The sequence below is a fragment of the Haliaeetus leucocephalus genome, unplaced genomic scaffold (genome assembly GCF_000737465.1).
Source record: "Haliaeetus leucocephalus isolate CR32 unplaced genomic scaffold, Haliaeetus_leucocephalus-4.0 Scaffold462, whole genome shotgun sequence".
Classification (NCBI taxonomy): domain Eukaryota; kingdom Metazoa; phylum Chordata; class Aves; order Accipitriformes; family Accipitridae; genus Haliaeetus; species Haliaeetus leucocephalus.
In genome coordinates, this window is record NW_010972898.1 from 525589 (window position 1) to 540375 (window position 14787).

At 38.6% G+C, this 14787-nt stretch overlaps 1 protein-coding gene across 1 annotated transcript in view; it reads right to left on the reverse strand.

Annotated features, from left to right (window-relative positions):
• DIAPH3 (diaphanous-related formin 3) overlaps positions 1–14787 on the reverse strand; it is a 235852-nt gene that overhangs the window by 103503 nt on the left and 117562 nt on the right. The window contains exon 20 of the mRNA XM_010575244.1: positions 799–1038. Within this exon, the coding sequence (XP_010573546.1) occupies positions 799–1038 (240 nt within the window). The remainder of the gene's footprint in view (positions 1–798; positions 1039–14787) is intronic.

Below are 14787 nucleotides of genomic sequence, written 5' to 3' on the forward strand. Positions count from 1 at the left end.
GAACCATAGTGAAAGAATTCTTCTGAAACATGGCAGACTAAGGGTCATTATTTTAAAGAATGTAGAAGTTAACATATTGTATATTTTCGCTTGTGTAAAAAGATAAAGAAGCTGAGAGAAGACAAAGAGTACATACAAACTTCCAAATAATTCTTTTCTCATAAGGACTATTACATACATGTGCACTCTCCACAGATTTTGCAGTGACCTCCCAGAGGGCACATGAAAAAAAATAACAACAATAAGTAAGGGGAAGGGAATTAGGATTAGAATCGATTATAAATTAACACTCAGGAAATTATAGATGTCTTCTTGTATATACCCTATATAAAAGCTGAAAGAGTGAAAATGTAAGGAAAAATAGAAGAAAAAGGGAACTGATGAAACTGGGTAACAACAGAAAAGAATCAGATGAGAAAATTTATGTAAAACAGAAAATATAACTGTACTAAAACAGATTAAAATGTGACAGTCTTAGAAGTGTAAAATGACAACACTACTATGACGACAGTGATATGGTCCTTCCATAACCTTATTTAGTTTGGGGTTTTTTTATTATTATTATTCTCTCAACATGGAATCTTCTGAAAGTTTAAATGCAAACCAGTCTCAAGATGGCTGTACACAGATTAGCTGTATTGTTCAAACCATCAACTAATGCTAAGAATTATGGGAGAAAAAAAAAGAAAACAAAAAATTAACTGCAGAAAAAAACATCAAAACAAAGTATTTAAGTAGCATCATAAAATCAAATTAAAACCTCAGTGTAATGCTCAACATGGACATTTCAAAACTCACTTTACATAGGGAGCTGAGATTATATCCAAAGGTCTGTGCATTTCGAGAACCTGCATTCATGTAGTTTCCCATTAACAATACTAGTTCCAAAAGCTTGCTAAAGCTTTTACTCTTCTTTATCTCTTCACAGGCAGCACTGACAGCCATGATGTCAGGTTTGATGTTGTTCACCTGCTCCTCAAACTGAAGCTTAAAAAGAATAGCACTGAGCCGTGGCCGTAGTCTCTTCACGTTGCTCATCTGATTGAAAAGAAAATAGGAGATTTCCTTTAAAATTCATGGTACACTTTGGCACTGTACAAATGCATGCAATCTGAAATGATTTATTGGTGTGACAGGCTTGAAGAAGCAATATATCTGCTATAACTGATAGCAAATGAACGAATGAATGAGAGACACTTGGGTAAGCAACTGAAATCCCATCTTGTGGTTAATACGAACTGCCCCCATCCTTCCCAATAACTAGTATGTGTAAGCAATAAAAGATAAAGTGTCATCATATATCACATCTGTCAACTCATATACCAAATCCTGTAAAACTAATCCAAGTTTATGACCCAGTAGTTGCAAAGTAATAAAAGTAGTTCGCAGATTTTGTGTAACTCGGGATGTACCAAAACAAGGTAAATCTCATTTTCTGGTGCAAATATTTAAAAGCTGATTTCAATAAAAGCTTAGTATAAACTTGCAGGAACATAACAGTTTTGAAAAAAATCTCAGCTATGAAACACTTAATATAGCATATGTTAATATATACCAGTATTCATACCATATACTCCTGTATACTAACCTCACACAGCTACAGTAGCTTCTGTAGATCATGTGCAAAAGACCTGGCTTTTTCTGTGGTTTACTGGTCAGATATTTTCAACAGAAGTTTCAATCTTCCCATATAGCTTAGGTCACTGAATTCCCAACCCAGAGTTACTTTGCACATTATTTACTATCTCGAAACAACCAGACTCCAGATTTTATTGCTTCTTTAAATCAAGGAACATCGAATGCATATTAATGCAATAAATTAAATTCCTCCATCTCTCAAGCTTCCAATGTACTACTCATGCTTCCAACTCTATCACAGTGTCCTGGTTTCAGCTGGGATAGAGTTAATTGTCTTCCTAGTAGCTGGTACAGTGCTGTGGTTTTGAGTTCAGTATGAGAAGAATGTTGATAACACACTCATGTTTTCGGTGGTTGCTAAGTAGTGTTTAGTCTGAAGTCAAGGATTTTTCAGCTTCTGATGCCCAGTCAGCAAGAAGGCTGGAGGGGCACAAGAAGTTGGGAGGGAACACAGCCAGGGCAGCTGACCCCAACTGGCCAAAGGGGTATTCCATACCATGTGATGTCATGCCCAGTATATAAACTGGGGGGAGTGGGCCTGGGGGGGATTGCTGCTCGGGAACTAACTGGGCATCTATCGGTGGGTGGTGAGCAATTGCATTGTGCATTATTTGTATATTACAATCCTTTTACTATTACTGTTGTCATTTTATTAGTGTTATTATTATCATTATTAGTTTCTTCCTTTCTGTTCTACTAAACCCTTCTTATCTCAACCCACGAGTTTTACTTCTTTTCCCGATTCTCTCCCCCATCCCACTGGGTCGGGGGGGAAGTGAGTGAGCAGCTGTGTGGTGCTTAGTTGCTGGCTGGGGTTAAACCACGACACACAGAAATCTTCAAACATTTTTTAAGTTTGGCATCACGTACAATCCCCGAAGCTTTCTGTTTTTCATTCTTGTTCCTTTTCTTCCTACCAGGCATTACATGTTCCTTGCTTTTTCCTTCTTCCACAGCAGAAATCATGGGTTTTTTTCCTCCCTGCTCTGGTTCTGTTTGCACTTGAGAAACAGTAGTCTCAAATTCTGCCATGAGCTTCTTCCCTCCTTTTTCCCTATCTTTGTTTTCTCACCAATATGATGAATTCTGTAAGACCTTCTTCCCCATCCTTGTATTTTTCCTTCTCAGGGCAAGGTTCAAGCCAATAATGCCTTGACAACTCCTGAAATCCTAAACTAGGCTTGGTTTTGTTTATTTAAAATAAAAAAACACGTTATGGTTTCCAGCTATCAGTACTTCTCAATGCAAGAAAAGCAGCAATAATATTGGCACTTCTCCTACAAAGTAATAGGTTTCATGTAGTGGCTATAAAAGTTTGCCTTTAAATTGGAAATAGCCCCCTCCAATCCACAGCAATACCTAAGGTTTTACAGAATATTTCTCAACACGTATCTAGCCTATCAATGCGAAAATCGCTGACAGTGCAACGTTCACAAGTCATTTGGTGCCAATTATCCCACAATAGACTCAGTGAAAAGGATAATGGTGACACTCTTCATCCATTTCAGTGTAAAGTCAAACAAGTTACCTTTAACTGATACTGAAGGCTGTCTAATCCAAAGGGTTTGATACAGAAGCAGAAGAGGGTGGAATTTACAGTCTATTTTATTGGTTTTACTGTGACAGCAGTAGAAAATAAAATCAGGTAGAGTTAACATTTTATGCTACTAAGCCACTTCTGCAATGCCTGCCTAGCAGTGCAACCACCTGATGATATCCCACTGAAGTAAATAAACCGTTTGGATTTTAGTTCAGGTAAGAAATCTTCAAGTAAAATAAGCAATCCTTTCCACTAACACTTTAGTTTTCATCACAGAGCAGAGCACACAAACAGATGAAACTAGGTTGAAAAATCAACTCCACTGCTGAGCTTTAGTCCACAGACTGCCTGCAGACTGGTCCTAAAGTAAAACATTTAACATGTATACAGTTTGAATGTTAGCTCAGCATCAACTGTAGGCAGACATTCTGTACTCATCATATACTAAATAGCATCCAATAGTGTGGTAAAACTCTTACTTAAGAACGGGTAAGCAAGGATAATGGGGTTTGAATTTAAATAGGGCATTTCACAGGGAAATAGAAACAGAAATACCTAAAATCCACCTAAAATGAACATAGTGCTCTTACTACTTTACACCTAATTTAAGAATAAATACCTAAAAGAATATTAAGGAACTAGATAGAGGCAAGTGCCACAAAGTCATTCTCCCAGCTCCATCAGGAAGAATCTAGTATTAACTCCTTTTCCTCAAACTCCTCACTCACTAGATTTATATAGGTACTACTACTTTTCAGCATAATGAGAATAGTATTCTTAATTTTAAGTTTTGCTCTCTGTTCAGCCAGGAGGAATTTGAGACTAGACTAGAAAATCCACAAAACTCCATTGAAATTATCCAGACTTTTAATATTTGTCCCTACTCAGGGTGCAATAGAGACGATCATTAATATTAAACCACAGGAACTAATAAAATAAAGTGTAAGTAAGTTGCATTGATTTTAAATGGTACCAAGCTCAAGATACTACAGAACCAGCAGATGATGTATCATTTAGTGACTCTTGGCTTCTCAGGCTGATTCTTGAAACTGAAATAATCGGGTACTTTAGATCACAAAGATGTGTTGCACAAACATGAGCAAGCACACATGCATAAAAGATGCAAAGTTTTTATCAGAACCAGTTGAACTACAACAAACTAAAAAGTTCTGTACATAAGTCTTAAGGATGGATGCAGAAATATGTCATCTAAAAAGTCAGAAACAGAAGCACATGCCAGAAACACAACAGAAATGCCATTGGGTGCTTGTTTTTTTTACTGTTTTTTAAACACTCTGAAATCCATAGTTCATGTACAAGGCATGTTGTTGGTACTATTTGTTTGCTTGTTTGCTAAGTCAATAACTGAGAAGGGAGGAGATGGAGAGTTCCCTTAGCAATATGTGGCTTTCTTTGTGACATGTAGTCTACAAATATATTCAAACTGTAAAATCCATACACGTCATCACAAGAGAAGCTAAGAATTTGTGTTGCAATGTTGAGAGGCTTATGTTCATTCCCTATACTTTTTTATACTCAGCATATAAGTCTACTTATGTCCTTACAGTGGAATCCTGAAAACAGATAATCCAAATAACTAAAAAGGGAAGTTGAAGTAGAAAGCTAAAGAATGAGCAGACTACATGTCAGAGAACTCAGTGTATAGGTAACAAATTGTGCTATTTTTCACGTAATAGTCCACAAGAACATTCTCACTATGTGCAAGTCCAAATGGGAACTGACAACTGAGTTGAGCTATCCAGTAGCAGCTCGCATAGTCCTTTATCCAACAGCAAAGAGAGTTTTTTCTCTCAAATACAGCATAAATCAGAAGGCACCTGCAAGAGTGTGCCATGTGGTAAATGTGTACTTTCACTGTCTGCTTCGTTGATGCCAAGTAAAGGAACACGTCTCAGAAGTTACCCTGACATTAAATTTTGATCACTGAATGGGATTCATTCTTACCACAAGCTCATAGAGAAAAACACTGCAAGTGTTCCAGTTTCACAATACACCTTCCTTAAAGGATCAACAGTGCTGAGGCTGTCAGACCACCTGAAAGTGTTCCCATCCAAAAATTAAAATATCAGTTATAGCCAAGCAGACTAAAAGAGTAAACTGGAAGAGCATCCCCTGTGGAAAACGCATGGTTTTCATCACTGCGGCATCAGTGAACTCTACAGACTCCATAGGTATAAAGTGTGAATTTCTAACACTTATCTTTAGACTCAGGCACTTGAAAAGCAGAAAAAAAAAAAATCCAAATAATGAAGAACTGATACCTTAACAGACTTTTTTATATTTAAAGAAGAAAAAAGAACACCCTGCTCAATTTGAAAGGGGCAGTCAACATGCCCAAACCTTAGGGAAGACCAGCAGCATTCTGGAAAGACCAAACATTAATTCAGCGTAAAGGAAGTCAATCCACGATAATGGAACAGTATTTTTGTTCAGATGTTTTTATGGCTATGTGGAAATACTACATCTTTCTTCACCTTTGACACAGTCTTTTTCCCAAATAAATGATAATAAAGTCAAGAACTGACAGCTCAAAATTAAAATAATTTATGAGAAATCAGAAGTCTTTATATTTACAATGTCGATATGTGTGCATGCAAACAATTGAACTGATGACTTTTCAGCGTTACTAGCACTGATAGAGGGAACATCCTGCTACTCTGTTTCTCCAGCTTGAATTATAACCAGCTTGTATTTGCACCACTGACTTGATTTCTTGTAAATCCAAGATTCTCCTAAGACATTCAGGTTAGAACAGAAGGGAGTGTACTGTAAGTGACACAGGGACAACACCTATCAGTTACCTCCTAGCTGCACACAGGTAGCCTTCTCTTGTCTTGTGGATGACAGTGCACTGATATACAGTGCAGAAAATCCCTGGTACTGTTTTTGATGGCATTATGTTCAACAAAGATGGACCAGCAAGGCCAGTCTGAAGATCTCAGAAATGGGGGGATTCCTTTTGAGTACTCCAGAAGTCACCTGTCTCATGAAATACATCTAAATTGCCAATGGGGGCTACAACACAGTTGTCAAAATAAGCTGAGTTTACGGTCTTCATGCTGAAATTCAGATAGGCATATTCTACTATAAAAAGAAAGAGGTGACTTTTTTTGTCTTATCCAAAAAATACAATTAGATTTACTGACATCTTGATCAGAATGGAACGTAGAGACAGCTTTTGTTTCTCCAAGTTAAACTTAGACAATGGTATTTTCCTAAACAGGAATCATCCAAGAGTGGGAGGGTCTGAGTTTCCCAAATTCTTCTATTTTTGAGAGATCTATCAGAAGTCAGGTGTTTTGTTTTTTTTTAAGGTACATATGGAGCAGATGCCACTAAACTGAAAACGTTTACTCATGGGAAACCAAGTCAAGAGTTTAATATAGGTAAAAATCCTCTGTAAAACCTCTAATTAGCCAGACAGCAAACAAATAAATTCATACCAGAAGTCAAAAGCAGAAGTCATTGAGGAATTGAAAAATAGAGTAATATAATATCAAACCAAATGGAGAAAAGTTTCTAAAAGTAAAACAGACCTAGCTGTATTCTAGATTGAAAAATCTGATCACCTTAGCTCTAAAATAAATGCCTCGTCGTCTCTCTGGCTAATTCCAGGAACCCACCTCCTAATGAAAAGTAAGTCTACAATATTACTCTGAGTCTTCCAACATACAGGCCATGAAGGTGCAGACAGATGATTAAGGTCTGGATGGGAATGTCTGAAAACCACGACAGCAGGCTTCGTACTTTCCATCAGGCTGAACAACCATAACTCCAACAAAAAAGTGGAATTTGATGCTTTGTAATTATTTAAGCAATACACAGTGGTAACAGACCACAGTAGCAGCTGATTGTGATGTCTTGGATGTGACAGACACGACCCATTTCAAAAAAGCTCAGATGTCTAGCACATTCATATTTAGTATAGTCTTCTCTACTGACCCAACAAAGTGTCCAAGTTAATTTCCTAAGCAGGAAGGTATGCATCTATGATGACAGTACTGGTAAGGAAAAAAGCATTCCACTATAGATCTTCTGTGGTCCTGTCAACAGGGAATTCAATAATGGCTGTAGAATTTTTATCCGTATGGTTATTTAGTGTACTTGGAACCACAGATAATCTATGGCAAAAACAGTCTGACATGAAGCGTCACATAAGTGAATGCTGTGGAAGACAGCTTGCATAGATTGGAGAAAGCTCCCCAGTTCTACAAAATGATCACAGGGAAAGTAAATGCTAATGCACTTGGGCTCCATAGGAGCTCCACTGAGCTCTAAAGTCTGAAGCTGGAATAGGTGAAATACCTGCATAGTAATTTCAAGCTCCAGGGATCTAAGAGGTACTGACTAGACTCAAGATTCTTTCAGCGCAGCTGCCCTACTTCAGCCAGTTATTTGGATGCCTTGCTCAATTTAGGTGGCTAAATTCCAAGAAACCCTTGCAGCTGCTGAGAGTCAAAATGGCACAATCATGTATTATCATGGTCCTTACTCAAAACAGAAGTGTTTTTCTTAAGATGTTCACATCACAACATGAACATTAGAGGATTGCTTACATTTCTAGTGAAGCAAAAGCATCAAATCAGATTCAGGACAGGCTCTTGAGACATTTAGTGGAATCTACAAAGCGAATGGCTGGAGGCAAAAGATGAGGACCCTTCAGACAAACAACCTTACTGATCTGAAGTTGTAGAGATATCTGCCAAGAAAAAAACTGAAAGAGATAGCCTATGTGTGTGCTAGAAGAAACAACAACAAACCAATTCCAGCCATCTGAATTAACATCAGACAACAATAAGACAATTTTTTTTAACCTATTCTTTAGATTAGCTACCCAAAACAGTTTTACCAGAACTTAAGAGAGATAGGAGTGAGACCTGCTGGTACTGAATCTTTTACAGGAATGTTCCTCTATTATTCAGCATCACAATCTTTCAGTGATACAGAGGAAATAATATAATCCAATCCAATCCAATCACAATTGCAAACACTCAGATCAGTGCAGATCATGATGGCCACTTTCAGAAGATATTTCTGGAGCCTGGTTCTCCATCCTATCCAGGTTCAAGGTTTGAAAGAGACCAACATTACAGGAGTTAAGGATGTTCTCCCTCTAAACAGCATAAATAACCTGACTGCAATTTGCCATAAGGATTTTTTAAACGGTCACAGATAGCAGATAATAGAAAGTTAACCTTTAGCAACACTCCTGGAAAGGCTGGAATTACTGAGAGAGAACAGTGACAAGGCAGAGCAGCAGATACACATGACTTCTAGAAGACAACAGAAGAAGGTAAGGTTTACAGAATGAAATTAACACAAGCAAAATATCTCACAGCACAGTCTCACCTCACCACTTCAGGATTTTAAACAAACTGAAACGTCCCTAGGCATGGCTGCGCCAAAGCATCAAGTATTAGGAAAGGCAGAGTACAACTCTGCAGATACAGTGATAGTATGATATTTTCCAGACAACAGTGAAAAACATTAATACATTCTGAGTTATCCTCAATGAGGACATACAGGTGAAACCATCAGCTGAATATGGAATTGATCATTTTAAGTGTCTGCTGAATTATTTAAGACAAACTAGCCTTCATCAGGCCTCACTCTAATCTTCAATTTACTCTAGTGAAATCTTTTCCTTTGGTATGAACTCATTAAAAACACATCCATCAATGAAGAAGCTGTGAAGCCACGTGAGGATTGCTTGCCAAATTCTATTTGGGTTAGCTATCAGTGTATTTCACAAGGTCTGGGCATTAATTATTTCTGAAACAATATTTCATAACTCTCTCAATTTTATCTTTGAGTAAATAAAAGTGATCAAGGAAAAATCTGGCTTTTTTTTTTTTCACTCCCAGACAATATGGGAACATATTTCCAAATATCTCAAGTTTTAAGAAAAGAAGTAAAGCAAGAGCTATCAATCACATGTGACTCTTGAGATGCTCTTCTCAGGTGTGAGACTCCTAGCACAGTTGCCTACACCTGAGGTCAAATGTCCACTAATAACATCCTGACAAGTATTAGCAACTTCTTACATCAAAAGTGTTTATAAAGAATGTCAAAATTATGATTTCTTAAATGGAATTGCCCTTACGGATTTAAAACCATATTAATAAACATATCCAGGACTAATTCACACCACTAAGGATTACAGGCACTGATGAGTCTACATGCTTACTACTGGACACAGCTCCCTCCATGCAGCATAACCAAATCAGAACTACTTCTGGGAATGGTTCCTGGTGCAATAGGCAGTTAACATACATTGGCATGGATAGGCCTGAAGCCTTAGCATTGTTGTGTGGGCAAGAGAGGGGGGAGAGGTGGATGTGTGCTGCTGGGGAACTGGTGGGGAACTACAGTTACAGAACATTCTTAGCTGGAGCAGCAAGAAAACCTAACCTCTAATAACAACATGCAACTATATTTTGAGTATTCTGGCACTCATCTATATAAACTGCATCCCAAAGTAACTTGGGGAGGGTGGGAGCAAAGATCCGGAGCCACCTGATATGGGACCAAACATTGCCATGCACCTCTGTGCCTCCGAAAACGCTGTGCGATGTCAGGCCTGAGAGATGCAGGGATGCCTGCTAGACACTCAAGTTCTGAACAACTGGAACATGCATGTACCCAGCTCCCCTGTGATATGCTGCTCTGTCTTCCCCATGGTGAAAAAGGCAAGATGTGCTTTGTAACCATTAGAACTTGCCTTAATGAACCCATCTGCCTCTCTTATTCTTCAGTCCTGAACTATCTGACCAGATGCCCAGCTCTTGAGATCTCTTGCTATCTCCCAGCCTGTGCCCAGAAATTGGGAAAGTGCAATTCTGCACAGGCCAAAAGCATACCCGTCTCTATTCTAACTTAGCACTATGGACAATTAAGATTCAAAGTCCAAAAGCATTCTCCAGTGCTTTTTAGTTGATTAGTACAGACACAGCCTTAAAATACCATCTAGTGTTTTATAATCCCCACAACTGCTAAAAATAGTGGGATACAAAGTGGTTCAGAAAGTTACTTTCAAAATACTGCATAATATCCAAAACTGTCCTGGTTTCTGCTGGGATAGAGTTAATTGTCTTCCTAGTAGCTGGTATAGTGTTGCTTTGGGTTCAGTATGAAAATAATGTTGATAACACACTGATGTTTTCAGTGGTTGCTAAGTAGTGTTTAGACTAAAGTCAAGGATTTTTCAGCTTCTCATGCCCAGCCAGCGAGAAAGCTGGAGGGGCACAAGAAGTTGGGAGGGGACACAGCCAGGGCAGCTGACCCAAACTGGCCAAAGGGGTATTCCAGACCATGGGATGTCATGCCCAGTATATAAACTGGGGGGAGTGGGCCTGAGGGGGTGGAAATCGCTGCTCGGGAACTAACTGGGCATCGGTCAGCAAGTGGTGAGCAATTGCATTGTGCATCACTTGTTTTGTATATTCCAATTATTTTATTATTATTGTCATTTTATTAGTGTTATCATTATCATTATTAGTTTCTTCCTTTCTGTTCTATTAAACTGTTCTTATCTCAACCCACAAGTATTACCTTTTTTTTCCCAATTCTCTCCCCCATCCCAGTGGGATGGGGGGGAAGTGAGTGAGCAGCTGCGTGGTGCTTAGTTGCTGGCTGGGGTTAAACCACAACAAAAAACAATATAAAAATTGATGAGAACTGAAGTTGGATGGTTTTGGTCCCTACTATTCCCTGAATTATTTTAGTACAAAAAAAAGGAAAGGCCACCAAGGACATGAAGGACAGCATATGCAAAATAACACTTACAGATCAAAAAGAATAAAGGATTTCAGACCTCATACAAAATGTAAAAGCTATGTGGATTCTCTGAATCATCACCTGCAACAAGCTATCTTAATCAACATTACTTTGCTTCCTCTCAAATACAAATATATTGAAGAGTAAGAAAAAAACCAAATCCATCCAACATTTGCCTCAAGTATTTTCAGCATAAAACAGCAATGCAGATGAAGTCAGTAAACCTCTGTCATTCCAGAATCTCTTTTTCTGAATTTAAAATTATAACTTGTGTGAACCAAACCAGAGAGAAGCTTAACTAAAAAAATGGGATATCATTCTGTGTTACCAATTCTTTACCATTAATCCACTAATAAAACCCACCTCACCAGTGTTCCTAAAATAGTTTTCACTCTCATTAAGCAACCTATACTAGGCAAAAACTGTTTAGTAAAAAGAGGTACCCAGCAAAAAAGGAAATTATTCAAAAGTCAGTCACAACAGAGCAACATAACAAGAGGATGGTTACTGTCATCTGAATTATGATGTTTCCGACACAAAGAAAGCATAGTGTATCCACTCCCCCCCCAAAGTATTGTTTGAAATGTAAATTATGTCAACTTATCTGAAATATTTAAGTTGTATATTTATCACTCCCATAGTCTTTCAAACACCGTATTTACTACACAAATAAAAAGAAGAGTTGTCTGTCAACAAGTTCTTTTTCAAGCGCATGTTTTTTGCTGAACAGGTTTTACAAGTGAGTAAAACGTGTTCAACGTCTTCTTTTCCATAGTGGCGCTTCCTGTCTGCAGGATAAACAGTCACAAAAGCCCTTTTTACTCGGGCTACATTATGAGGTCGATGTGATTTCTTCCTGCTGTACTTTTCTTTAACAGAAATATTAAGGTTGATACAAATAGAAATGTGTGCATGTAAGCAGCAGAAGACACAGCACCACAAGGGTCAACAGAATGAGCTGTATTTCTTCTCAGCATTCCCAGCAGGTTGCAGGGGCAAGTTGAATATGAGTCAACAGTGTGCCCTGGCAGCCAAAAGGGCCAACCGTGCCCTGGGGTGCATCAAGGACAGCATAGCTAGCCGGTCGAGGGAGGTGGTTGTCCCACTCCACACTGCACTGGTGCGGCCCCACCTCAAGTACTGTGTGCAACTTGGGACACCTCAATACAAGAAGGACATCAAACTATTAGAGGGTGTCCAGAGGAGGGTGACCAAGATGGTAAAAGGTCTCGAGGGCAACACTTTTGAGGAGCAGCTGAGGTCACTTGGTCTGTTCAGCTTAGAGAAGAGAAGGCTAAGGGGTGACCTCATCGCAGTCAACAACTTCCTCACGAGGGTCAGCAGAGATGGAGGTGCTGATCTCCTCTCTCTGGTGACCAGCGACAGCACATGAGGAAAGGGAATGAAGCTACATCAGGGGAAGTTCAGGTTGGACATGAGGAAAAGGTTCTTCACTGAGAGGGTGGTTGGTCACTGGAACAGGCTCCCACGGGAAGTGGTCATGGCACCATGCCTCTCAGAGTTCAAGGAGCATCTGGATAACACCCTTAGGCATATGATCTAGTTTTAGGTAGTCTTGCGAGGAGCAAGGAGTTGGACTCGATGATCCTTATGGGTCCCTTCTGACTCAAGATATTCTATAATTATTCCTTTTCTTATCAGCCCACCAGTAAACTGTAAGCATGTATTTTAAACATAGATTCCAGAAGTTAGGAGATTCTGAGGTAAAGACAACCTCATGGCAACTGATGACTTCTTATCATATAAAAGATCTGTCCAAAAAAGCTTGCTGTCACCAATCAAGAACGACCACAGAGGCATAATATGGTGTTGAGAGAGTCCCTTATCCTCTGTGCTGCACATCAGCGATCCTGGCCAGACTGCTCAGACACACACATGGTGGTGCTCCAAAGGATGGTGGTATGACAGCACAAGTGAATCAAAGCTATAAGAGACTGAGCAGGTAAAAATCAATTTATATCAAGTTTTTCTAAGTAAAAAAACACTTTTCCTTCTCCATAAAATCTCACACAGAGGTTTTTTTCCTGGGGTTTTTTTTCCATTCAAGTCTGAAACTAAAAGCTTTAGGCTACTGTAAACTTCTCTTTTGTATTTATCCTTCAACTTAGAAGAAAGTTCAGAAAGTTTACTTCAAACAAGCAAGCAATAAGGTGCCCTTATCAGTTGCTTCATGACCCTTACAATTTTAATATCTCAGAAAAAAACCTCATGACTCAGATATAATTAATACAAATGAACAACAGAAGATAATCTTTAGTACTTGAATATTTTACATTCAAAAAGCACTGAACAAATGTTGACTCACACATATCTATTATAGCTTTATTAAAAACAATTATAATGAACAATGGTTTATTTTTCAACTCTCCAGCAGCCCTTCAAATAAGCACATATTATTTCTTTTCTCACACACTGTTTCTTAAAAGGGCCTAACCTTACTTGCCTGAAAATACCAGAGTATTATCGGATCACGTTCTCAATTATGCTGTAGTTGCGCAAGTGATCTCCATTACACAACTACATAACTGTAAACCATAACTCAGAATAGCATTTAACTTGGTCTTCTCATTTATTTACAAGATAATCTGTCATTAAAAAAGGTTAATAAAGGTTCTTGTTGAAAAACTACTCTACAAATCACATTTCCCAATAAACCAGCTGATCTAGAAACTTTTAGCTTCTGCATTCTTCAACATAACTATATTTTTCTTGTATTTTGTCATCCCTAAGTTCTTTTCCCGTAAAGCTGAATTGCACCGCCATGGTCCAAACCCCTGTATTTTACCTGTTCTTTATACTTAAGATTACCCATGGTGGTGTTTTTCCTTTTAAGTTTCTCTCAAGTGAATATCTAAATGAACATTATTTTTTCTGAAGTTATCAGCACCTTCACCTGGCAGCCAAATGGTGGCTTTAGATGGCCTAAGCAAGAGTTAAGAAAAGCAGAGCTGTCCCTAGGTAAGTCAACAGTAGACTCATGCCAGAACACTGTCAGTGCCTGGAGTACAAAGAAAAAACATACTCTAATGGAGTGGAACTGAAGCAATGTTAGATGTTAGCTTAGCTCACATAACCAAAGAAAGGCTCTGTTGCCCCTGGAAAGCCACACAACACCCCGAGACTTGTGCTAAGAGGGAAAAAACCAAACAAACAAAAACCAATCAACCAACCACACAGCTAAAACAGCTATGCGCATTGGTTTCTGTCTCAGCTGTAACTGGACACATGTTGCATGGTCATCAGTGTTCAAGACAGACATCGTGCTACGCCACCCAGACAAAGCCATTTAAGTCAAAAGGAAGCTGAAACTCAAGATGACCAACCAAATAATAGCTAGAACAGGGGACAATATAATTATGTGCAAGTAAATATGAGAAACTGTTCAACTTCTGGCAGGAAATTGTCCAGGATTTCATAAAACTATGAGAGAAAACAGAGGCAGTGAAGCTGTCAGGGCTTCAGCAAAAGGACACAACAACAGGGCTGATAAATACACTCAAGGCTAGTAGCCCTTAGTGTTTGGAAGAAGCGACTGAGAATTTCATACAGACAGGACCACTACTTTGTAGAATGCAGTTTTGAAAGAGACCAACCTTCAAAAATTTTACACAATCAAGATAAGGAACTTGAACCGGCTAGAGAGGAATGATGAGAAGGAACTTGAAAAAACAACAAAAAAAAAAAGTAAGAAAAAAAAGAAGTAGAATTTTTTTTTACATGAGGAAGATAGAAGGACAAAAACCAGCAGTGAGCTCATCATCAACAGTGGAATACAAAGAAAAGATAAACCA